At 33.0% G+C, this 26,600-nt stretch overlaps 2 protein-coding genes across 3 annotated transcripts in view; one reads left to right on the forward strand and one right to left on the reverse strand.

Moving 5' to 3' along the window:
- Gasp (Chitin binding Peritrophin-A domain-containing protein Gasp) overlaps window positions 1-12,067 on the forward strand; it is an 81,589-nt gene extending 69,522 nt beyond the window's left edge. Inside the window, exon 5 of the mRNA XM_072535159.1 lies at window positions 8,900-12,067. Within this exon, the coding sequence (XP_072391260.1) occupies window positions 8,900-8,954 (55 nt within the window). The 3' untranslated portion in view covers window positions 8,955-12,067. The remainder of the gene's footprint in view (window positions 1-8,899) is intronic.
- Window positions 12,068-18,229: 6,162 nt separating this feature from the next.
- Window positions 18,230-25,179, reverse strand: LOC140442790 (uncharacterized). Of its 2 annotated transcripts, none has more exons than XM_072533765.1 (4): window positions 24,934-25,179; window positions 22,809-22,957; window positions 22,317-22,686; window positions 18,230-20,491 (listed from the first exon to the last, which is right to left on the reverse strand). In XM_072533765.1, the coding sequence occupies exons 3-4, from the start codon at window positions 22,317-22,319 to the stop codon at window positions 18,236-18,238; spliced, it is 2,259 nt and encodes a 752-aa protein (XP_072389866.1). In that variant the 5' UTR covers window positions 22,320-22,686; window positions 22,809-22,957; window positions 24,934-25,179; the 3' UTR covers window positions 18,230-18,235. The 2 variants fall into 2 exon arrangements, with proteins under 2 accessions (XP_072389866.1, XP_072389864.1); XM_072533763.1 differs by having other exon boundaries at window positions 22,809-22,963.
- Window positions 25,180-26,600: the final 1,421 nt, after the last annotated feature.

Below are 26,600 nucleotides of genomic sequence, written 5' to 3' on the forward strand. Positions count from 1 at the left end.
CATAAATGAGTAATGCGAAGAGTGCAGAAACATCATATTAGAAGCAACTGAAGAAGTACTAGTGACTGATCAAATCAAATAGCATCGGAGCTATTAAAGGAAGGAGGCGACGCATTGCTAAAAACACTAGATGAGCTGATAACAAAGACCTGCTTGAATAAGCATAAGCAGTTACCAGCGGAGTGAAAAATGTGGAAACTACCGTGGAAGTACGACGTTGAACGCAGCATGCAAAACGATGTTCAACATCATTTATGAAAGACTTAGACCAGATGCTGAAAAAAGCGTTGGCAAATACCAATGTGACATCTTCAGACAGACAAAAGTCAACAATAGATTAGATATTTGTTCTATGACAGACCCTCGAAGAGACAAGTGAATATAACAATGATACACATCATGAGAATTCTTAATAAAAACAACGAAAGAGTTTAATATACCAACACAACTAATAGTATTTATAAAAGAAACTCTAAAAGTATAAAGTAAAATCCAGATCCAAAGGAATTAACGAAAACAATAGATGTGCTAAAGGGACTACGTCAGGGAGATGCCCTATCATGCATCTTGTTCAACATCATGCTCAAAAAATAACAAGAGACGCAACAGTCAAAACTCGAGGAACATTCATTAATAAAAGTGTGCAAAGATGATTTGACATAATCGCAAGGTCAAGAAAAAAATTTATAGAGGCATTCAATCAAATAGAACGAGTGGCACAAAATAGTGGCCTTAAAATCATTCAGACCAAAACAAAATACCTTTATGTATACAAGTAAAAACACAAAAATAAGCTAGCTACAAAATATGACCATAGGAAACTACAATATAAAGGAGCTAAAAAACTTTACATACTTAGGATCCCTAGTTATCAGATAACAACGTCGCGGAGGAAGTAAAAGGGCGAATATTCATTGCCAATCAAAGTTAACTGGAACTAAATGGCTTAACAGAACCGGTACTCACATGGACACTTTAAAAGTAAGGACAGATTATTAGCCACATTTGAAAGAAAAATGTTGTGACACATATACAAAAGTACAAAAGAAAATGGAAATTGGAGAAGAAGATACAACTTTGAGCTATACAAAATATACCAGGATCCGGATATCGTCACATTTATTATAATAGGACGGCTGCGTTGGGTGGAATATGTGGAAAGAATGGAAGAAGGCGAAATACAAAACAAAATAAGCAAACAAGTACCAGTAGGAAAAGAATAAGAGGAAGACCAAAGCTGATATACATAGAACAAATAGAAAATGATATAACAAACTAAAGAATAAAAAAATAGAGAAAAAAATCCATAAAACAGATCAGAATTGAGAAGAATCCTGGAACAGGCCAAGAACCAAAAGGGTTGTCAAACCAGTGATATTGAGATAGCACTAGTTTATCTTTGATGTTTTTTGCTTTCGTAATATCCCAAACTTAGTTTTTATTAGATTTATGTTTAATCAATAATAATTGCAATGCGTATTAAGATGTTAAGCAAGGTGTCGCAGTTCTTCTAGTGTTCCCGCCAAAAAGACGGTGTCATCAGTACTTCGTATGTTATTAAGTGTTTATTGTAAGATCCTCAGTGACTTGGGCCAGCACTAAATGACAGATAACTTCAGTATATAACTTAAACCGCAATGGTGATAGAATACACTCTTACCACAGTCCACGGCGAATCTATATGTCCTCAGTCAGTTCATTTTCATAGTTTGTGATAATCAGTATCAGGTGATAACAGGAAAATAATGGATGCGATAATATAACAACTTACTATCAGAAAAAAAAGAATATAAGACGGCACCCGAAGAACATATATACATACAAGGGGAAGAAATAGGCCAGACTTAAAACATCCTAAGGAATCGTAATGTCAACAAAATATAACAGAGCAAGTGGTCCTGAAGCAATAGATGCCGAATTGAACACAAATACGTGGCGTACTCCACGATACAACGTGGAGTACGCCAGGGGGACACCATATCGCCGAAACTGTTCACTACGCTTTTGGAATATATATGTAAAAGGGCAAAACTGACCGACAAGGGCATAAACATAAACGGAGAAGAGCTTAGCCATCTAAGGTTTGCAGATGATATTGTACTAATAGCTGATAGGATAGATGAGGCCAAAGAACTTTTAAATCAGCTCTACCTTTCCTCGCTAGAAGGGGGATTGAAAATAAATATATCTAAAACCCAGATGATGACACATCTTGTAGTCAGCGAAGATATATGAGTAGGAACAAGATCCATAGACCAGGTAATGGCCTATAAATACCTAGGTCATGAGATTCGCATAGGAAAAGATAACCAAACCGTTGAGCTTCTCCGTCGTATAAGACTGACTTGGGCAGCCTTCAGCAAGCTGAACCATATTTTCAAATCGTCTGATATACCAATATGCCTTAAAAGAAAAACGTTTAATTAGTGTGTTTTGCCAGTGTTAACTTACGGTGCGGAAACGTTGACCATGACAAGGAGAACAGTTCAAAAGATCCGTGTGTGTCAAAGGGCGATGGACTGCTATGTTGGGCGTTTCACTACGAGACAAGATCCCAAATCGCCAGCTACGACAAAGAACAGGAGTGGCTGATGCAGTAGAGAGAGTAGCAACACTGAAATGGAACTGGGCAGGTCACGTGGCTCGAATGACAGATAATAGATGGACAAAAGGGATACTGGAATGGAGACCAAGAGATCATGCCTACCGAAGCAGAGGTCATCCACCAACACGTTGGACTGACGATCTAAAACGTTGTCATAGGAATTGGATGCAAGAGGCACAAGATCGAAATAGATGGAAAATTATGAGGGAGATCTATGTCCAGCAGTGGATAAGCGAAGATTGAATGATGATGAACACAAAAATTGTTAATATGTATATAAATGGATATCCGGTTTCCAACCAATGGAAAGTGACATACATATCCTTAATACACAAAAAAGTTCTAAGAAAGTTCCTTATAATTATCGTGGCATCTCAGTGACTAGTACACTAAGTCGGTTGTACGGATGGATATTAATGGACGTTATAGAAGATTACTGCAATTGCAAGGTGAAAGAACAAAGTGGATTCAGGGCTGGTAGTTCTTCTACTGATAAAGTGTTTTGCTTAAAACAGATCATAGAAAAGAAACAGCAAAAAAATCAACAAATACACATAACTTGTATTGATCTGCGAAAGGTCTACGATATAGTGCAAATAACAACACTTTGGGTACTTCGGAAGTACTACTTATAAAATGGGTCGACATCTCGTATTAAAATAGGTGAGACACTCTATCACTTGAATTTGCTGTGACGACAGGGCTACATCAAGGTTGCTGCATTGTTCCAACACCATTTAAAATATACCTAGCAAAAATATTACAAACTTGGAAGAGAAAGTACCATGGTATGGGAATAGAATTGAATAATAACTATATACACTACAATTTGCAGATGATCAGATCGTCACAGCAAACTATAAGGAAGATATGGAATACATGAGAAGAAGGTTGAAAGGCTGAAGAATATCAGAAATGGGAATTAATACCGAAAAAACAAAATATCTCAGCATTGGAACAGACACAGCTAATCTTGTACTAGATAACAACGGGAAGATATAGACTGTTAACAAATACAAATATCTAGGAACAACATTTAATCGAGAAGGAGCAGATTAGCAAGAAATTAACAACACAATTCTAAAAGACCGGGAAGCTATAGAGAGCTTAACGAAATTCTGTGGAATAAGAATGTAACAAAAAAGAGAGAGTTTAGTATCTATGAAAGTCTTAATAATGTATCAACAAATATGTATTAATTAACAAACTTAACATTATTTAAGGGGTTTTTCCCACATATTTAGTGACTTCACTTATGTATACCTGGTAATTGCACTGATAATGAACTTATTAGTCCGAAAACGTTCTGTGGTGTAACCCGAAAGGGCATTTTTAGAATATATTTACCTTTTATAAAGGAGAGAAAGAAGTTTCAGGCTTATCTAAGCCTAGGAGAGTCAAGTGTTTGACTGACAAACCACTATTAGGTTTAGAATAAAGATTCGACACTTGAAAGAGGTATGTAGAAGTAATTTTTGCAGCTGAACGACATAACATCGTTAAAGTAATAAAGCTGTAGGATCTGAAAAGTTTGTGTGGAAATATTAAAGACTAACAAAGAATAATTAGCGTGATGAAAACTCTTTTAAAAGTAATATAAAGCGAAGAATAAGTGATACGGACAAAATTTGAATTCCGCTATGCATTAAGTATAGGTGACTCTTTTAGCGAAACATATGAAAATATTGGCTCTGAACATATCTTCGCGTAGGTCTGGGAGAACAAAAGAAAGATATATTGGTCAACGGAGTGCACCTAAATAACATTAGACATACTGACAACGCAGTAGTTTTTGCAGACAGTTCTGAGGGTTAATATCAGTAAATAAACAATTTTAGTCTCCATGCTTAGATATTACGTTCTAACTTTATTTAACGAAGTAAATGCTTGAACGCTTTGTGAAACTCCTTTAAAAAAGCTCACAGCCATCTTAAGAATTTCATGGGTGAGCAGGGTGACTAATGTTGAGATTAATATAGAATGAGGAACGAATGTGGACCTTATTGCTTGTCAGCTTGTCAGACATAATCCGTTAATAATTCAAAATTTGATTGAGGAAAAAAAATACATTTAAATAAATGGAAAAAAAAATGAAAAAGTAAAGTTGAAACAAATAAACAGCATTTTAACAAAGCTTGCAATATGTACATAACACGTTGAGCGCCAATTGTGTAGTGTGTATATAATGCGCTAGCGTTGAGATTCCCTGTATTCAAGGTCTTGCGTTCTCAGTCTCATAAATAAGCAACTGAGGTATGGGTTAATCAATTGGAACAATAATAACTGTACTACATTATTTATGTTAAGTGAATGTTCAAGGAAGGGACGACAGTGGCTTGATGTGGTGGTTGTAAGGTTGCCGTCGCCTGAAGCCTGTTAGTTGGTCGAGAAGGGTAATCACTCCGATGGAAAGTTCTGGGGCCTTTTCTACTCCATGGGTACTTGATAATTTAAAAAATGTTTTCAAAAAGAAACCAGAATCTTAGCAGGTTGCCAACCAAGTATGATCCTTCATTACGAGAAAAAAATATTTCAAACATGCATGAGGCATTTGTAACGTACTTTCTTGTTGAATTGTGAAGGGAAAACATTCTAAGACTTTGAGAAAAAAATATAAAACACATTCAGCTCCAAACACTATTAGCAAAACCACATATTTAATTCGTTTAAAACATGATCTAAAAATTAAGAAAAAAAAAGAAGAAAAATCAAAGACATCATTATGTTCAAGACAATTGAATTCAAACACTATGGCACTGAGCAAATACACAATGATAAGTAACCATAGATATTTATTAAATTCTTCAGCCCACTTCCCAGCAGAATAATATAGAAATATTTATAGAAGCAGGAATCATGAATGATCAATCAATACAAAGATCGTCACCATTTGATATTGGACATGCAACCTAATTTGTTTGATCTAACATGAAGTTTTAGAAAGCACATAAAACAACATAAAAATGCGATTATCAGTTCTGAATTAAAGTAGTAATACTCTTGGAGGAGTAAATTCCGGAGTTTATAAATTAGTTATTAGAACGTTTTCTTCTTCTTTGCGTGACGTGCTTGTTTCAAACGTTGGCTATCGTCTTATTAACAAGCTAATAAAATATTTCTCGATCGGCAGCTAGATGAAACAATTCCTCGGCCGTGCAACCTGTTCACTGTCCAATGTCATGCAGCCAGGAAAATTGCTTTCTTCCGACCCAGCGTTTTCGTTCGATTTTGCCCTGAATGATCAACCGGAGTAAGCCATATTTAGGTCCTCTCATTATATGGTCGAAGTATTGGACCTTTCTTATTTTGATGATGTTGATCAATTCTCGCTCTTTGTGCATGGTCTCTAGCACGCGTCCGTTAGATATGTGTGCTATCCACAGGATTCTGAGCATGCAACGGTAACACCACAACCCAATCGCTTCTAATTTATTAAGATTTTTTTATTTTTGTTGTCCAGCTTTCACAGTCATAAAATAAAGGGAACCAGACGTAACACTTCAATACTGTTAGACGTGTGGTCAATGACAGGCCACAACTGCACAATACAGAACGCCAGTTAATAAAGCTTTTTCGTGCAAGTTCTATTCTAGTCGAAATTTCCTTATCACTTTTAATCCTACAGTTTAGAATGTTTTAGAAATATTAAAACTTCACAGCTTTGTATAAAAGAATAACTTCAACGATTGAAGTGTGCAGAACATATAGATATACAGTAGGTACTGTCCAGATTAATTTAAAGACTATGGTATTTGTTCGTTATTTCCGTTAATATAGACTTGTTTTTGACATGTATACAAATTTATTAGAAATACATAAAAATTGGTTGAAAATAAAAAATTTTAAAAGGGATATTACTAAGGTTCTACTCTTAAATTATAACTCAATCCTTCTACCTCTTCGTCTAGTTTTCTAAAGTTCGCCATGAGAATACGTCTTGCATGGCAGCTTTTACTTAGTTTGGTAATGTTTATTAAAGTAATTAAATCTTTGGCTTCAAACATTTCCTTGTACTTATTGTTTATCTCAAAATGATCTTAAATACGTCAGGTGTCATTTCCGTTTATTGGGCAGAGTATTTTTCTGACAACATTTCTCTCGAATATTAATTATTACACGTGTACATTATAACTAAAAGTAAATTAAGGTTATGTATATCATGATTTTTGTTTTTATTGATATATAGTGTTTTCTAAAGTGTTTGATTAATCCATAATAACTTCTATTTACGAGCATTACTTCTGTTTAACTCTTCCGATATTATGTTCCTGGTGTTTATTAGGCTTTCCCGATAAGTGAATTGTCTAAAAACTTAGTTAAAAGTTAAAGTTAAAGTTATAGTCACCGATGTTTTCCCAAGGCTCTAATTCTGTAGACTGACCCTACTGCCAGGAGCGTAAATTTATTTTAATTGATCACCAGATCCATTTATTCTGCTGAGTTGAAAAGTGTAGTGAACAACTGGATCTATGGGTCATGCGTGCGACAAGCTCGAAGTACTACATATACCAATGGTTGGGTAGATTCGGTTGTTTAATCCTGCATCTCTTATAACTTTAGAAAGAATTCTTCAGAGTAGCTATTTTGGATTTCTACAAGTACTTTACATTTAACTTTTAACATTGTCATTTTTATTAATCTTATTAGTTTATCTCGAAAAGAAATATGTGACCTCATTACGACAACAAACATACACAAATAAAACAAGTCACCTAGCTATATTTGTGCTACTATTTATTTTTCTTGTATTTTAAATAATAATTTTAGAGTAGCCCACACTGCCAATTAGACTGCCCACACTTAAATCCAATTCAATTCAATTGGATTTAAGTCCTGATGGTAAGGTAGTCGTAAAACAGTGCGACGTGTCTTAAACTCTATGTGATTTATAATCTGATCTATCTCATACGTTTTATGGTTTGTGAATTTTTATTGTGCTATATAAATCTGCCTTTATCATTTCTTCTGAAAATGGAATGATCCACTCTCTTACCACTGTCTTTGGGTATGAGAAGAATAGAACTGACACGCAAAAGCTTCTTTGGCTAGCGTTGTGTATTATCCAATATAAGTCTCTCGTTGAACATGCGCCTAAGAGTGATAAAGTGCTACGTTTAGTCTACTTTGCTTTATAGAAGTGAAACCTGGACAAAAAGGCAAAAATCTAAATAGATTAGAAGCGTTCGAGTTGTGGTGTTACCGTCACATGCTCAAAATCCCGTATACAATACACATATCCAACGTACGTGTGATAGAAACCATGGATAAAGGTAGAATTAAACAACACCATCAAAATCAGAAAGGTCCAGTACCTACGGTCATATAATGAGGGTACCTAAATATCGCTTACTCTGGTTAATAATGTAGGGAAAAATAGAAGAAAAACGCTGAGTTGGAAGAAAACAACTACTGCGGTTGATAATTCAGAAAAAAGGGAAACTCTGCGTACATCAGAAGTCCTCTGGGATACTCAAAAAACTTGCTTGATTGAGTAGTAAAGCAGTGCTTCGATAATATTTCAGACTAGTGCAAACAATATTTAAAGCATTGTTAAAAATAAGTAAAAATACCGACTTACGATCTCGTTTAATGGAAATTTTGCTAAGTTTGGTAGAAACGAGGTTATCTTTACTGTTACTCTACTGTTGAATGTTTTCTTAATAATCATTGATGATATTCTCCCATCAATGATTATTAAGAAAACATTTAGCAGTAATGACTTAGCAACATTATATGTTTGACTTACAATAGGATGTTACCAATACCTTCCGGTTTGTTGTTTTCAGGTATTCAGGTCTTAGATACCAATACATCGTAATAAACATTGACGTCCATTATTCACCATTGCCTCAAACTAGCTAGGGCTCTGCGCTTGAGATATTTGGTTCGATTACATTTCAGATTTCGTTTCAACTAAACTATTGTACCATGTGAATGAATGGCTTGATTCGATTAAAGTATGGTTTCGATAAATTACTGTGTCGTGCACGCTGTCTGAATGGGCTATTAGTAGAATACGCAATTAGTAGTACAAACAACAAAGTTAAAAATTAATAATCAAAACCTTAAAAACTAAGAACAAAAACCTTAGTTCTGATACTTGAAAAGTATTATTAAGGAAATACATAGTTAGGGAGTGATGGGCTTAGGTATAGGGTTTATACAGAGCAAAACTAAAGAAAAACGTCACAAAATGTTCACTTTAGTTTATCGTTACTAATGAATAGTTTTTATATCACATACAAAAAATATCTCTTTTTTAAATGTACTTAACATGTTTTATTACTTTTTCAGCGAGGATTACTACAAAGACGTGGACCTGAAAGCTTTGAAGAAATTAGGTTACTAAGTACTGACTGAACGTTTTTTTATTATAAGAGGTTTTAAAGGTATAAAAGTCTGATTAGAAGAATCAGATTTATGACTAGTCGAGTAATTAAAAACAAGTTAAATTTATTGTTTTAATATCATTGAATATATTTACTTCTGTAAATATTTTCAAACCAAATACTTTGAATGTTGACTAAAATACTCAACTAAATATAAAAAAAGCATTCAAATATTTTTTCAAAGATAGTAAAATATATATTTTAAATGGAAATATTTTTGTTATATTGCTAAGTTCTTATTTGATTTGTTTTCTGTGCTCTATTCTAGCTGTCTTCTTAATTTAATCTCTTATGGTTTAACGCTTTCCTTTCGTAAATTATATAATGACAGTACTAGGAGAAAGACCTTTTATACAGTCGACCTATATACATGTAGGTAGTCCGATAAGTAATCTTTGTTGAAATGAAAAACATGTTTTTCAAGACAATTCTTTTATTTTATTCGATATAGTCTCCTTTTATCTCAATTCAACGCGATATTCCAACTTCTTTAAGCTGTCTGAATAATACGATTCTGAAAGTCTGCAAAAATAAGCGTTTATTTCGACAATTATCTATTGGTTTGAACTAAGTTTTTTATTTACGAACCATCTTTTTAGATTTGGTAACAGAATAATCGGAGGGAGCTAAATCAGAAAAATAAGGCGAGTGAGAAAGCAATTCAAAGCCCAACACATAAATGTTTGACATTTTTATAAAAATGTTTAACATTTTTCTAACGCTCTTGTAAGCCTGGTAGATTGTCTTGAAGAAACCACACTTCTTTCTTCTACATACGGGATTCTTTCTCACTGTATTCCTGCTTAATTTGTCCAATAGTGCACAGTAATGTTAGCTGTTGATAGTTTTACCTTTTTCAAGATATTCAATTTAATTGTGCCTTTACAATCCTAAAATATATTACCATAACCTCTCCAATCCTCACTGCAGTTTGTTTATTCGGTTCTCCGTTGTATAGTGAAGGATCTAGGTTTCATTAACGGTTACCAATCGACGCCAAAAGTCCGACGGAGATTGAGCTTATAAGGTTCACATAATTCTGAGAAATGATCACACAATCATGTTTTGGTCCATAGTAAGCAAATTATTCGCCCAGAATAATTTTTTCATTTAAAACTACAGAAATTATTTCATGTCACAAAAACCCACAAATAGCTACAGAATTTATGAAAAAGTACCTAGACAGCCTTCTAAAGTGGTGAAAATGAAGAATTAAAGTAAAAGAGAGCAAATCAACACACATTACATTCACAATTCACACAGAAACATGTCCTGCAGTCGTAATAAATAATATACTGGTATCACAAATCGAAACAGAAAAATACCTCACACTGCACTTAGAGAAAAAACATACATGGAAACACTACATCTCAGAAAAGCGAAAACAGATATAAAGACAAGGAAACTTCAGTGGCCGATAAGAAGAAAATCACGTGTATTTGCGGAATATAAAATTGTGATCTATAAAACAGTAATAGGTCCATCTGGATATATGGTCTATAACTGTGGTAATGTACCTCGAAATCTAACATTGCAATTGTGCAAAGATGCCAATTCAAGATACTACGACAAATTGTAGATGTACCGTGGTATGTAACCAACTACACACTAGATACATGTACGTACCACAGTAGAGACCTCACTGTACGGACAGTAAAAGAAGCAATCCAAAAAAGGCATTAAACTAGTTTAAACCATCCGGTAAACCCAAATTATCTAACTATATAGCTAAGTTAAGTTGTAACAGGTGATAAAAATGGAAGTCTACCTGATCATATCATTTAATCACTGGAGTAACTAGTGATAAACAGCTCTTTAACGTATATAAATGCACCTTTCTTACTGCTAAATAAGTAAAAATAAAAAAAAACTAAATTCAAAACTTAGTTTAAATTACTGTGACTAGTACGCTCTGTAGTAATCCTTGTGGCCTCTGCCAATTTTCGCACCTTCCCTTTACGACCAGCTAAAACCATTTCATGAAAACCTTCTTCACATTTTCCAATGTAACTGCATCTGAGGGCCGTCCAGTAGTCCAATTCATCCAATGTAAATATACGGTCGCTACGAAATTCAGGGAGCCAAAATGTACCAGTGTACCCTGAGGGAGTATTAGTCCCATAATATTTATCCAGATTTCCTTTTGTTTCTTTTGCTTTTTTATTTCCCAACAAACAATGTTTATTGTGAGATCGAAATTCGTTCTTTTTTTTTTTCATATGTCTCATTTTTCCAAACAGCTGTCAAAAATGTACTAATGGCTGTAACGCGCTAAAATTAATTGCCAATACACATTAGAAACTATTATAAAAGAGGATATAGAGATCTAGAAGCGAAACAATATCTAAGGCAAAGCTAGTTGATCTACTGTTCACAATTTGTGTTGCAGACAAAGGCGTGTACCCAACCTAATCCGATAATGAAACAAATCCGTTTACAATTATATTAGGCACTATCCCCATATTAGGCGACTTTTTTACATATAGTACCAACAAACATTTCGTTTTATTTAGATGACCTTCTCATTACTGAAGATTGTCCAATATTAAGGCAAATTATTTCTAATATTTGTTAAATCTTTACCTGCTTTATAAGGCATAGAAGGCTGTGTCTTCCGCTTGGCTGTTTTGCGTTATTTCGACATATTTAGCAGTCTTCTCATAATGTTTACTTCTAGTATCCATATTTCGTCTACCTACAGTTTGTAGTGAGCAATATTCTCATTCACTAAGTATTTTTATTCGTTTTCCTGGTACATTTAGAAACACTAATATGTTAGTAATAATGAATATTTTACTATCTTTAATAAACTATAGTAATAGGTTATAACTATAAAACAATATCAAGTAAGAAAAAATCATTACATTGCCATTCAATAAAACATCTAAAAATTATAAAAAAATATTTGTTCTTGAATTAGCGGTCTATTTATCTCTATTTATAAATACACATTTGCTGTTTGGGTAATTTTAAGACTTGTAAATAAAGAAATAAATGTATACCTACCATATTTTATTATACTTTGTTAATTTGTTATCTATAAAATATAACTTAAATAAATAATAAAAATATTTGTACATGTTTAATAATATCTAATATTAGTTCCTTACCTTGCATGGATTTGTACACATAACCAAAAAGAAAAAACATATCGACATAGAAGTAACGAGAACTCTACTGGGTAGTAGAAAAACAATTAATTAATTATAACACTAATGGATTTGAAATCAGATGTACAAGCAAATTCAACAGTACTATCATTTAAAGCAGCCAATAAAAAAGATTACGCTTGATAACAAACGCGCTTTCGTACGTGACGAATGTAACAATCCATCAATACGTCAGGAACGTTTCTTAATGGTCAGCTAGCATGACAACTACGACTCTCTCCAAAAAAAGTTATTGTTGTCGCATCAGCTGACCATGGTACACTTTTATTTTATCGGAGAAAAGTCCTAGAATCATTTTAAATCCGTGTTAACAGTCTATTCTTTTTCACATTATATTCTTATCCTTTTTTTGTCAAAGAAATGTTCTCACGTCTTAAACCTGGTACATAAGTTTCTCGTGGTATAACAAAGATTTGAGTGTTCTTCTCTTTTCGTATTATTATGTCTCTTCTTAATTGTCTTTGTCTGATTGACGAAAAATCTTAGTGTCTTGAAAGTAAATGAAAACTTTGGTAAAAACGTCAGGTCTTCTTCCTTTTTTATATTTATATACTTTTCTTCTTCTTATGAGGATCGTCTCATAGTCTTGAAACTTAGTACATAGCTTTCTCTTGCTACTGGAAAGAACCTTAGTGGACATGGGGCCAATAGATATTTAAACGATTATGACTTTTTAGCGTTCTCTTTATATTCTTATGCCTTTTCCTTTACATGAAGAAAAAGTCTTTATGCAACTTCAAATAGGTTCCTATATACAAAGACACAAAAAGAAAGCTGGAAATCTACGAAACAAAAGTTGTAAGGAAGATATTTGGACCTATTACCGAGAGCGGAGTATGGAGATCCAGGCACAACCATGAACTCTACCAACTGTTCAAAGAGGCACTGATCTCAGAATAAACTTCAGAGACTTCGATGGGCTGGTCATGTAGTGAGAATGGAGACCGAAAGATTTCCGAGAAGAGCCCTAGATAGTAAAGTTAACGCCAAGATAAACGCCAATAAGTTTTTTCTTCATTCTTTCATAAGTTTCTTATATGATTATTTTGATGCATTCGTTCACTTGTTCTTCTCATTGAAGCTTCAGTCTTATTATTTTTCCTGGTATATCTACAGCCTAATATAAGCATAAGTTACTGGTATCTACACTATCATGTCAGTATCTTCTTCTTCTTCTTCAGCTTGTTTGCAATCACTCCTGGACAAAGGCCTCCCTGAGTTCTCCACTCTTCTCTGTTTTTGCTATTTCATGCCAGTTTTTCTCCACTTTTGTTTTGATGTAGTCTAGCCACCGTTTTTGAGGTCTTTTCTACTACGACTGTGCTTGCGTGGTCTCTAATGTATAATGTTTCTCATCCATATTTCATTATTGTGTCGTGCCACGTGTCCTATTCAACTCTATTTAATTCTTTCGAAATTCTTCCAATTACATCTTCTATCTTCATCCTGTTTCGCACGTCCTCATTTCGTATATGTTCTCTCAGAGAAACCCCTAACATAGCTCGTTCGATGGTCCTCTGTGTTGTTCTTAATCTATTGGTTGATAACCTTGTAAGTGTCACGGTCTGCATCCCATAGGTCATAACTGTTACAATAGAACTGTTGAATACCTTTTTCTTTAAATTTATTGGTATATTTTGGTTTTTCAACACAACAGTGGGTCTTCCTACTGCTGCCCAAGTTATTCGGATTCTTCTAGTTATCTTTGCCATTCGATTCGTTTGCCTAGTTTGATCGTGTGACCTAGAATATACATAGTCCTGCCATAAATATTGATACAAGTGTAAACGCGGCTGGTACGGCTGACAAACTGAATACAGCTAAAAGTTATGTTGATAGCAGTGACTAGTGACACGTACACTACAAACACGCCAAAACATTCCAGTCCAGTTTGAGCCATTACGATAGAGTTGACAGACAAAGAAAACCCTATTGCTATCATTGCTCTTCCTAAGTGTGGAATAGAAAGAGCTCGTATTTTTGAATTAGTAAAACCGTTAAATATTACGCGTGTTTTTGTGTATTGTTCTGTTAACTTGTTTTTGGATACAGGGGGAATAAGTGATCGTAAAAGATCCCGCCGGCCTTGCATGGCTCGTACACCACAGGTTATTAACGCTGTTAAGTCAAAAATTAAGAAAAATCCTTCCCAAAAATAAAAAATTATTGCTCGGGAAATGGAGATTGCACCGAAAACCATGTCTAACATTATCAAACAAGACTTAAGACTTGGGGTTTTCAATCGATAAACAAGACAAAACCGGTAAAAAAAATTTTAGTCTGGGGAAAACTTTCAATAAACAAAACGACATAGTTTATGCATGGTCATCCAAGAAAATGCTCGAACTGGTGTCAAAGATCAAACGAAGACCTATGACGGTATCACTTCTTTACATTTCTGTGAAAAGGGCGGTAAAACAGCAGCGAGAAATTATCAGCGGAACATTTTAACAAATGCAGTCGAGCTTCTAAACCACACATGTTCCAAAATAGACCATATAGATATCTCAAGAGGACTCTGCACCTGCGCATAAGGCGAAAACAACTCAACAATGGCTTGAAAATCATATACCCGAATTTACAGTGTGGAGAAGTTTACAGTGTCTTAAAAGACTTATTAGCACCAGAACTACCAAATTCAAAAACATTTGAGGAGTTAAAAAGAGTTCTGACTGAACATTATAGTCCAAAGCGGTTAGTTATCGCTGAAAGGTATAAATTTACAACACAAATCAAGAGCCGCAGGAGGATATTAAAAGTTTTGTGTTAAAACTGAAAAGTGTGGCTAAATATTGCAAATTTGGTCAATTTTTGAAAGAATCTCCCAGAGACAAACTTGTATGTGGTGTACGATCAGTCACAATAAAACATAAACTCCTGGCAGAAGATGATATTTCCTTTGAAAGAGCTTATGAGACAGCATTGTCAATAGAACTTACAGAAGGTCAAGTTAGAAGGATGGAACCAGAAAATATAGCTGCAATTACAGAAAAGTTAGATAAAATAATGTTTAGAAAGAAGAAAGCTACAATTAAAAATGATGATGGTCACTAAGCTGGTAGAAGTTATGTCCCATATAAGTCATGCTTTAGATGTGGTAGAAAACATAATTCATCAAAATGTCTAGCCAAAGCATGGCAATGTTTCAGTTGTAAGAAAGTGGGACATACAAGTACTGCCTGTCGTTCGAAAGTTATGTTGTTAGAAGAAGGGGATATACAAGATGAAGTGATGGAAGAAAATTTATTATTTCTGCGATTCTTGTCTTCATTAGAACGTGAAAATTCAGCACCAGAGAAAATAATATTAGAGATGGAAGGTAACAATTTTATTTTACATTGATACTGGTGCAACTCGTACAACAATTCATATATTGGATTTTTAAAAGTTTTTTGCAGCTTTAAATATTTATTCTGTTAAGTATTGTTTAAAAGTATTAACCGGTCAGGGAGTAAAAATTATGAGAGAAACTGATGTGTTAGTAAAATATAAAAACAATCTTGTAAAATTACATTGTAATTTTAAAAAGTAATCATAATTTTACTCATCTGTTGGGTAGGAATTGGTTAAATATATTACATCCTAATTGGAGATAAAAAAAAAAATAAAGGAGTGAATTTGTTAGTCAGCTAGATTTGGAAAACCTTAAAACTTCAAGTTTAATAACAAAAATAAAAAAGAATTTAGATCTCATTTTGATGAGAATAGTAATTCATTTATTAAATTGATTAATTGATTGAAATTGATTTAAATTTAAAAGAAAATGTAAAACCCATTTTCCATAGACACTATGATATGCCTTTTGCCCTAAAAGATAAAGTTGAACGGGAATTAAAAAAACTAGTGGAGTTAGGAGTTTTACAAAAAGCTAGTTATAGTAATTGGGCCAGTCCTATAGTAGTAGTTTGTAGTTTGCACTTTACCACTATCAGAAAATATTTTCGCATGTCTAAGCGGACACAACTATTTTACTGTTCTAGATTAAAAGGTGCTTATCAGCAGCTAAAGGTCAGTAAAAATACACAAAATATGTTAGTAATAAACACCCATATAGGCTTGTTTGCCTTTACTAGACTAATATATGATATCAGCTCAGCACCAGGTATTTTTCAGTCGGCGATGGACAGCATTTTGGCAGTTTTTACCACCATATTTTAGTATATAATGAGTTGCTTATAAATTGTTACGAGAATGTCAGAAAAGTGTTGAAACGTTTATATGACTATGATGTAAAAATTAATGTAAATAAGTTTAAGTTTTTCACAACTAAAGTAGAATCTTTGGGTCATCTCATAGATGACAAAGGAATACATCCTACTGAAGAAAAGATCGTAGCAATTAATTCAGCTCCAACACCAAAAAATATAACTGAATTAAAGTCATATTTAGGTTTGCTAAATTATTATGAAAAGTTTATTCCGATATTGTCGTCCAAATGAAAATAATTATATGAACTGTGTCAAAATAATATTGATTTTAATAATCACTGGTCACCTGAATGTGATAAAGTACTCAAGTATTCAAGAAAATAAGAAGTGGTAAACATCTAAAAATGTCATTACAAATTACGATCCGTTTCGTCCAATTTATGTTACATGTGATGCAAAAAGTTATGGTGTTGGTTGTGTCGTAAGTCATAAAATTGGTCATGTAGAGAAACCTGTATTGTTTGCATCAAGTGCACTATCTAATACAAAAAAAAAGTATAGTAATTTAGAAAGGGAAACCCTCGCTATTATGTTTGCTCAAAATAAATTTCATAAATATCTTTATGGTCTAATTTACGCTGATTACGGATTATCAGCCATAACAGTTTTGTTATCTTTGGCAAAAATAAAGGAATTCCAATTTCAGCGACTGCAAGAATCACAAGATGGGCTATCATTCTGTCGGGTTAGTAATACGATATTCAGTATAAAAAAGGGGCAACAGTTAATAATGTTGATGGTTTATCACGATTACTCTGTGGTGAAAATACAAAAATTACAGATTTATTGTATTATTTTAGCTTGGTAGATCAAATACCTTTAAATGCTTGTCATATTGCGAATGAAACAAACAAGCATTTGCTGTTATTAAAAGTAAAATATTTTATTTTGTCGGGTTGGCCCAAGGAAGTGAGTGATGAATCCTTGAAACCATACTTTAAACGTAGAAACGAATTGTCAATGGAACAAAATTGCATCCTATTAGGAAATAGAGTAGTTATTCAAAAAAAAAAGACAAAATAACGTATTAGACTTATTTCATGAACAACATAATGGTATTGTTCAAACTAAAATGTTGTTACGTTCATATTGTTGGTGGCCAAATAAGAATGAACATATTGAAAAATTTATATCGTGTTGTAATGTATGTGAACAATGTCAAAATTTCACAAATTCAAACAACTAATTATGTCCGTGGTCATCAGCACCACACAACTTTTACAGAGTATATATATATATATATATATATATATATATATATATATATATATATATATACATCTTTCCAACAATGTCGCGTCTTTTCGTACTTGCACCTTCTTGCGTCTCTTTGATGACGATGAGTTACGTTCGATTCGATAGTGAATATTTGTTATAAACTGTTTATTAATAAGGGCTGCTAATTTTGGTTTTTATAAAATATTTTTTTTTAATTCAAATTTTCATTCAATTTGCAAATATTGCTAACTCCTTTAGGTATCTCACTTTATTAGCTCCAATTTAGCGTATATTATATATTATTGCGTCATTACAGTGTTGCCACACTTACTTTCCACAAAATGTTTAAACACCTGTTCATTCATGAGTCATGAGTTAAATTTAGATTCCTACAACTGGAATCTGTTGTAGATGCTTTATATGGACTTTTTAACTTTGGTTACTCAATGCATTTAAATTAGGTCCTAGTGAATAAATTGGGATTTATTTGATAGGAGCATTAATAAAACGATAATAAAATATTTTCTAGTTTTTATTGGTTAAGATAAAATCAAAAATTATTTAAAATACAAAACTTTTATTCTTTTAAATAAACAATCATTCTTAAAATGACTTAAAACCCAAAATTTAATAAAAAAACATACGTTAATTTGTATGTTTGCAATATCTATTTTGTATAAAAACTTTAATCTTTAACCAGTTTTTATTGTTTAATAGCTCAGGGAATTGATTCTTTAGTTCTTCACACTCCCTTTTTTTTGGAGGCCGTCTAGATTTGATATGATTCTTGAAAAAGTTTACAGTGACAGACTTTTGTCTTTCAGTCCATGGCACTAGTTTCCGCGCAGTCTTATTTTTAAATTTTTCATTTTCTTTCGTTGGAGAAACGGTATTCTCTATTTGACTAGTTGATGGTTCATTATCATCTTGCAGCAAACACTTTAACTCATCGTCATCATCATCATCGCTTTCAGAAAAGTTATCTTCGAACAGATTTTTGTCCATATCAATTTCCACTTCGTCTAAAGATTTCCCTTTATAATTGTTGGCTGTTCCATTTTCCATTACCATCAACAGTTTCGCTATTTTAGTAGTTTGGTAAATATCATCTGGCAGTCTGTAGGAATTTCTATGCACACCGGGCGTATGTCCCATGAAAGTAGCTAATTGCTCAATCTCTCCATCAGATAAATTTAATAATTGTGACAAAGTTGCCAGATGCTTACGCAAACGAGTGGATGTTATAGAAGTAGCATTTTTCGCACCGGATAATTTTGCGTGCTTTCCTAATATTTTGTAACCGATTAAATGTGAAGAAGATTTAGCAGGAGCAAATAGGTAAGGATTATCCCTTGGTACAAATGCATTTCTAACCGCAAGCAAAATATCGATATGATTTTGTACCTCGGGGTTGAATAAAACTGGAACACCCCTGCCCCTTTTACCTCTAATGACTACTCTCTTCATTGAACTTAATAATATTTTTTCAGAAGGTGAAACTGCTTTTTGAAACTCTTCATATTTTTCATTTCCGATAGAGTTAACATAAGTGTGAAAGTACATTCTCTGTAATTCTCCAGAACGTTTTCTGTTTAGCAAAATTACTCTACAGTATACGGATTCAATGAGATTGTTAAACGCTTTAATATCTTCTAATTTTAGTATATTTTCGGAGTCAGTCTTTTGAGGTGCATTTTCAACTGTAGCGTCATTTAAATAATTCTGCAGAATTTTCGTTGCATCGTCAGCAAGTTTAACTAAATGGGATCTTAGCAATTTTAGATCATTTGCTAGTGGAACTATTGTGACCTTATTCCATTTGTTAAGATTTAAATTATTAGCTGCTTGGGATGAGACCTCAAAACTCCAGTTTGTTTCAAATAGATGAATTAAGGTTTTAAGTTCTGCCTCAATTGTTGCAGTTGAAACAGATAAGTATGCAGTTTGTTTCTTATAGGCAAAAGTGATTGCAATATCGCAACATTGTTTGAGTGATCTCACTATATTCATGGCAAAAGTTGGAGACAAGTAAATGTCTTTTTCAGGATCATAACAGGCTATTCGTTTTGTGGCTTCAACAAAGGCATCAAAATACTTTGGTCGCAGTGCTGAAAACATAGTGGATATAGATGGGTCTATTTTTCTCATTTCTATAAGTATTTTTGACAGTTCCCTCATTTTGCGTGATGTAACTGCTATAAAATGCTTTTCTCTGTGCGTCTTCAAATAGCGGGTTCCAAATGCACGAATTAGAAAGTCGTTCTTAGCTTCCATTGAAATCTTGTCCGCTCTCATCCTAGGAAACACTTCTTCTTTTAGTCGATGATCAATTTTAATATTGGGAAACATTTTTGATTGGCCAGCAAATTGTGCCCTCTGTTGATTGCTTCTATTTCCACAATTTTTTCTATGTCGGTATAATAGTTTGGAAGAGAAAAATCCTAAACAATTGTCACAAGGAATGAGAACCCGATCTGGTACATAAGTCTGTCTAACAGCCTTAAAACAGTTTCCCCCATCCGCTAAAAAATTTCCTTTTCTTCTGAGTTTATCAAACAGACTTCTTCTTTCTCGTGATCTGATTGGTTTGGAGATAATTTCAGCCACATCGAGTTCCATAGAATGGTTCCTTATAATATGGCGACCAAAATTAAGAACTTCCGTTTCACAGTAGTAACAATAATCTGGTTTTCTTTTATAAGGAGGTTTGAGATTACCAGTGTTTCTACACTTTTGTTTATTGGAAAAGTGTAGATCTTCTTGTACCTCAGTTAACGTTGCATCGAGTGCTGGAATATCTTTCACTTCATGGGTTAACTGGTTGTTCGTACAAGGTTCTGTGAGAATCCTGAGATTTTTTTGACTTAAGTTTGTAACACTGCTGTTATCTGAACCATTCTCCTATAATAAAAAAATATAGAATTAAATTATATACGAGCTTTATTCAAGCAATCCGTCAAATAATTTTGTTCAGTATGAGTTATCTACTGAATAAATATCTTTGTACTTTACAAAGTAAATGGGGCATAAAGATATTCTATATCGCTAAGAAAAAGAGCACACACCAAGCCATAGATTGTTATCAAAATAAATTAAAGCTACATAGGTTCGTTCATAGCTACATAGGTACATACAGTTCGTAATAGTATTAATATTATGAAGAATAAATTAGTATTAATAATGAGGTGTGCTGTTACAAATTGTAAAGACTGATAAAATGTTTGCATATGTTTATATACTGTGCAAAAACAGTAATTTCTAATGTAATGGGCATTATGATCACAACACGACGGGGTACTAATAACGGAAGGACAGGTAACGGAATTACGCCCTGGCAAAAATACTGCTCGGGAAGATTGAATTACTGCGTAGCGATATTGGTCAAGTCACAGAATATATACGAGGAGTAACAAGTAGAAAAGTTATTAGGCGAGCTGATGAAATAACGCTAAGTACTGCAAGACACTCCAGATATGATCCAGAATATAACACAGCCCAACAGTGTCTGGATACATTAAAACAAAAACTGTACTTTGTTGAGGACGACTAAGGAGGTACAAAGTTAGTAACAACCTAAAATGTGACAATGTACTTTTAGAGAATCCTGAGAAGGTGTTCTATCGAAAACTACATTCCCGGGAAATTTATCCCGGGTATATCTCTAATCAAGAGATAGCTATCAGCTAGGATTTCTCCAAACGGAGATAAGTCCCTGAGAGTATGCTTGAGAATCACAACTGACTACAAGCTACACTGGGACCGCACAGAAATCACAGATGGTACACATAATAGAACAAATCTCGTACTAGTTAATAAATTAACAAGGCAAACAACACTATGGTGATGTGGGGATAACAGCAATAATCTACGTAATAAATTTACTGAAAATATCGCCAAGTACAGAGATCTGTAAATTCAAATACGAAGATAATGGAGAATGCAAAGTACCCAGACGATACATATTATTATATCTACTGCTGGAATCCTTCCAAAGAACTTCTCCGAAAACATATAATGGCTGGGTTTAAATGAACACCTTTATTACTCACGACGGCCAGATGTGTACGAAAATTTTTGGGAGATACTCCAGCATACCCCAAGTCACCTAAGTATCATCAGTCTCATCAGAGATCAATCCTATTGATACCGTAGGTATCTGGGGTGAGTCAATTTTTCCCTTAGATGGGGTGAGAGCTGCATGGCTAAATCTGGATAATGGTAATACAGTAAAACCTGTCAATAACGGCCACTAAAAATGACAGAACTATTGGCCGATATAAAAAGGTGGCTGCTAATACCATGTTTTATAGTCCACAAATTTTGGTTTGTGGAACTTTGAAATTGGCCGGCTAGTACAGGTGGCCGTTAACACAGGTTTCACTGTACTAATAGTGATAATGAATTGATTTGCCAACAAAAGATTGTGTTCCGTTACCATTACATTATAAAATAATTATTGCTGCAAACCAGAGTTTAAACACTTTGAACTAATATTGTTAAATTAAAGAACTACAGGTATAACAGAGAACGTGAATGGGTTTAGAAAATTCATCAAGTCACCAATATGATTTTGGTACGTTATGTTTTGTAAAATAATCCATATTAATTATGTGCATCAAAACGTAAGTACTGGTTAAAATTTACAATGCACAATAATGCAATAACAAGGAGGAAAAAAATAAAATTAAAAATGTATTAGGAAACAGCCAAAAAATTTAATACTTACCATATCACTTGAAGGGTCATATAGTGAACCGTCATTATCAGTAGCATAAAAAGGATCCTCTGGTGTCAAAGATAAAAAGTCATCATTTTCTGCCTGAAAATTACAGCATCAATACAGTGTAATTCATTATCGGTTTGATAGATAAAAAGAGGAATTTGACATTACAATATTCTGACGTCTGATTATTTTTATTTACTTCTTTCTGATTTTCACCGTGTCTGTTTTCTTCATCCCTTTCGTTTTCTTGTATTCCCTTGTAGTCTGAACAATCAGCAGTTAATGGCCTACACGGTGCTTCAATTATGACAATTTCTTGTATAACTATTTTTTTATCAGAGGTTTCGTTTTTTTCTCGAAGTTCATTCATTATCTATAAAAATAAGAATATTTTGTTACAAGTGTTTGAATAGTTATATCAAAAAAATTTCTTTTATAAGTATCACTCTCTATAACTGTTTAGGACGTAGACTTTTTTAAAGTCTGAAATCTTACCTCTCCTTCATTGTTTGAAGAATTCTTCATCAACGATTCGCTCCAAGTTGATTTGCTACAGAAAGAAGCTTGAGGCGATGGTGATAGCTCGTGATTTAAGGAACAGTTTTGTTTTTCTGTAATATTACAAGAAGTAGGTTCCTCCATATCTGAAACTTATCACAAAATATTTTACATGTGCTAGAAAAAGCCTTTTTATTGTTTCAAAAAAATATAGATTATCTGTGTAATGTTGAGTGATACATCAGCTTTAGTTTATCAGATATCAATATGTAGTTTGTTTTTCAAGCCAGATACTCAAATTTTCTTTACTGTGTTTTAAATTTGGGGGACGATCAAATCATACTCATATGCTTTAGATTATCCAGAGCGAGTAGCTTATTTAACTAAGTACAGGAATGGACACAGTAAATATAAGCAGTTACTCTGTCTGTTTCCAATATAGATAAACAAATTTTTGTTGTAAATGACTACTGCCTACAATTTACTGATTTGAGATAGTTTCCTGACAAATGCGGAGATTTTATTGTAGTATGGTAATACATTATTCCTTTGAAATTATACAGGGTGTAACCAAAAATACAGAACATAAATTAAATCACATATTCTGAGACCAAAAATAGTTCGACTGAACCTAACGTATCTTAATACAAATGTGCACACAAAAAAAAGTTACAGCCCTTTTAATTTACAAAATGAAAATCGATTTTTTCCAATATATCGAAAACTATTAGAGATTTTTTATTGAAAATGGACATGTGGCATTCTTATGGCAGGAACATCTTTAAAAAAATAACACATGAAATTTGTGCACTCCATAAACATTTTATGGGGGTGTTGTTCCCTTAAACCCCCCAAATATTTGTCTACGTTCCAATTCAATTATTATTGTGGTACCATTAGTTAAACAAAATGTTTTTAAAACTTTTTTGCCTCTTAGTACTTTTTCGATAAGCCAGTTTTAATCGAGATATTTTGCCAAAGAGGCAGGCGGGGACAAATTGAAAATTGAATTTAAGCGGAAAGCAATGCTTATTTCTTAAATAATCATTTTTTATGTTTTCTGACCTCAGTAAAATGTATTTTGAATCACGTAAATTTCGTACATTCTTCTTTTTGTGTAGATTAATTTAATTAAAACAAAATTTTGGACACCCTGAATAAATAATTATGTTAATGTTTATATGACTGAATAGAGAACTGAATAGCCTTTCAAATGAGCTAGCACACGACCCTATTTTCATTAAAAAAATCATCGATTATGTCATCAGGCCTAGATGGATGAGGTCACTAGTATGATACACATGCCAAAAATCAAAATTTAAAAATAAAAATCGACCTGTTTCGGGATTTTTCCTAAAAGTCGCCGGTTTACGAAATAATGAATTTATTCAATTTGGCTTTGACACACTATACAATCTTACTTAAGTAACCATTTACAAATACGTGGTGGATTTTAAAGATGCTCAAAAGTTTTAAAAACATTTTGTTTAACTAATGCTACCACAATAATAATTCCATTGGAACGTACATAAATATTTAAGAGGTTTAAGAGAATAAAACCCCCATAAAATTTGTGTGGGGTGCACAAACACTGTTATTTTGTTTTAAGATGTTCCTTCCATAAGAGTGCCACATATCCATTTTCAATAAAAAATCTCCAATAGTTTTCGATATATTGGAAAGAATCGATTCTCATTTTGTACCTTCAAAGGGCTATAAATTTTTTTTATGTGCAGATTTGTACCAAGGTAAGTTAGGTTCAATCGAACTATTTTTGGTCCCAGAATATGTGATTTAATTTATGACCTGTATTTTTGTACACACTGTATATTAAGTATTACAATAATTGAAACTTATAAGTGGTCATTTTGGTGCTGTGTTGGTAAGTTTATCTCAATTTATTCAATAAATAAAAACAGTAACTGCTTTCGTTAAGGATTTACTAAACAAAGTTGTTTATTCAACTTCTTTAACTGATGATTAAAAAATATTAACAAAAAACATTTTTAATATATTTTCCTCTTTTAGTGCACAGTTTAATAAATAATCTCGAAATTAAAAAGAAAAAATAATTAAAAATATTTTCCTTCTAATAAAAATATTGACAAAGAAATTCACTTACCTATTTGAGGGTTAACATAACACATTTTAAGAATCTTCTTGCTTCTAGACATGGTAATAAATATACGACGCAATAAGCGCTACGAACAAGCTGATATTAAAATTAACATCACATCAACGGATCAACATCAACGAGAAATAAACCGAAGTCGAAAGATTCTGTTCTAAAAATAGATACTAACAGCAACGTTGCCATATATCCTATTTTGACGCAATAAAGTACTAGACGAAACGAAGTATACGATAAATATGTATATTATAACCGCGCCACTTCCGTCAATTCGATGAACTAACATTATTCATTTGGTTACAGTTTTAGAATATTATTGCGTCTCCCGATTTTTAGAAGAAGTTTAATATGTCAGAAATCTAACTAGAGAGCGCTATGACGTTTTGGGCTATGACAAAATATAGAAATCTGCATATAACTAAGGGGCCATTTTTAAGTAGAAGTAGCGGGAAGTCCATAAATTCAGGATGGTTTTATTGCGCCCAATATTCGGACGTAATAGCTCGAAGGACGCAACATTCAATGCAACAGTATATAATATGGAAGCAATAATGATATAAACATGTATATATATATATATATATATATATATGTATATATATGTATATATATATATTGTTATGATTGTTTATTTTGACTTTAATCTTAGTTTATTGAGCCAATAAAAAAGAATTATAACTTATTTGTTATCAAAAGTAAAATAATCCTTATATTACCTGTGTTCGATGGATTCAAAAGATTTTCTAGTTGTCTTTTATCGGGATAGAGAAGAAAGGATAAGAATACAAATATATTATATTACAAAGATTTACGTTTCTTTATTTTATATGAACGAATAAAACAATTATTAAATTCTGTCGTTATCTTATCAATCAGCACACAAGAAAATAAATCAAATTTTTATAATAATAAGATTATAAAGCTACATACATTTATATTACGTGAAAACCAATTTTACTTAAAATTTTCTTTACTTGAAACAAAAAAAAACAAAACACTAAACTTTTGATTAGCCTAACAAAACCTCAGTTCTTAAATTTGAATGCTAATGACCATGATGTCAAACCGATCCTTCACAGATATAAAAATTCAATTGTACAAACACTTACAGCTTATTTTCTTCTTGAGTTGTATGTTGGAACATACCCAGAAAAATCCAGTCTCCTCAACGATGTGATCTCTCCTCTTTGGCACCTCGGCTCCTTCTTAACGTCTCTGCAAACCTCCTGCAGACTACACAAAAAACACCTGATTCACTTCTCCAAACTCAGCTACTTATTTATGACACCAGGACCTCCTTTTGTCAACTTGATGCCGTAAGAATACTTTCACATATACTTTATAAAATGCCCACGGTAGATACAAAGGACCTCTTTTAATCTACTTGTTATCTCCTTCCGCAAACTATTCACTTCTTTTCGTTACGCCGGTATCCAAACTCACGAACCACACCCTATCTTGAGACAATCGACTGTTTCCTTTCGATGACCAAAATATAACTAAATTCTCCGGTCTCCTGATCGGCTCACAAAATTCCCATTTAAAAACGACCGTCCAATCAAAAGCTCAAATTGTGTTTACCATGATTTTGGAAAAGCCTAATTTCGGTTTCAGAGAAAAACTAAATAGCTTACTTTAAAATTGGTTTTGTCAATACA

This window comes from Diabrotica undecimpunctata, chromosome 6 (assembly GCF_040954645.1).
Source record: "Diabrotica undecimpunctata isolate CICGRU chromosome 6, icDiaUnde3, whole genome shotgun sequence".
NCBI classification, from domain to species: domain Eukaryota; kingdom Metazoa; phylum Arthropoda; class Insecta; order Coleoptera; family Chrysomelidae; genus Diabrotica; species Diabrotica undecimpunctata.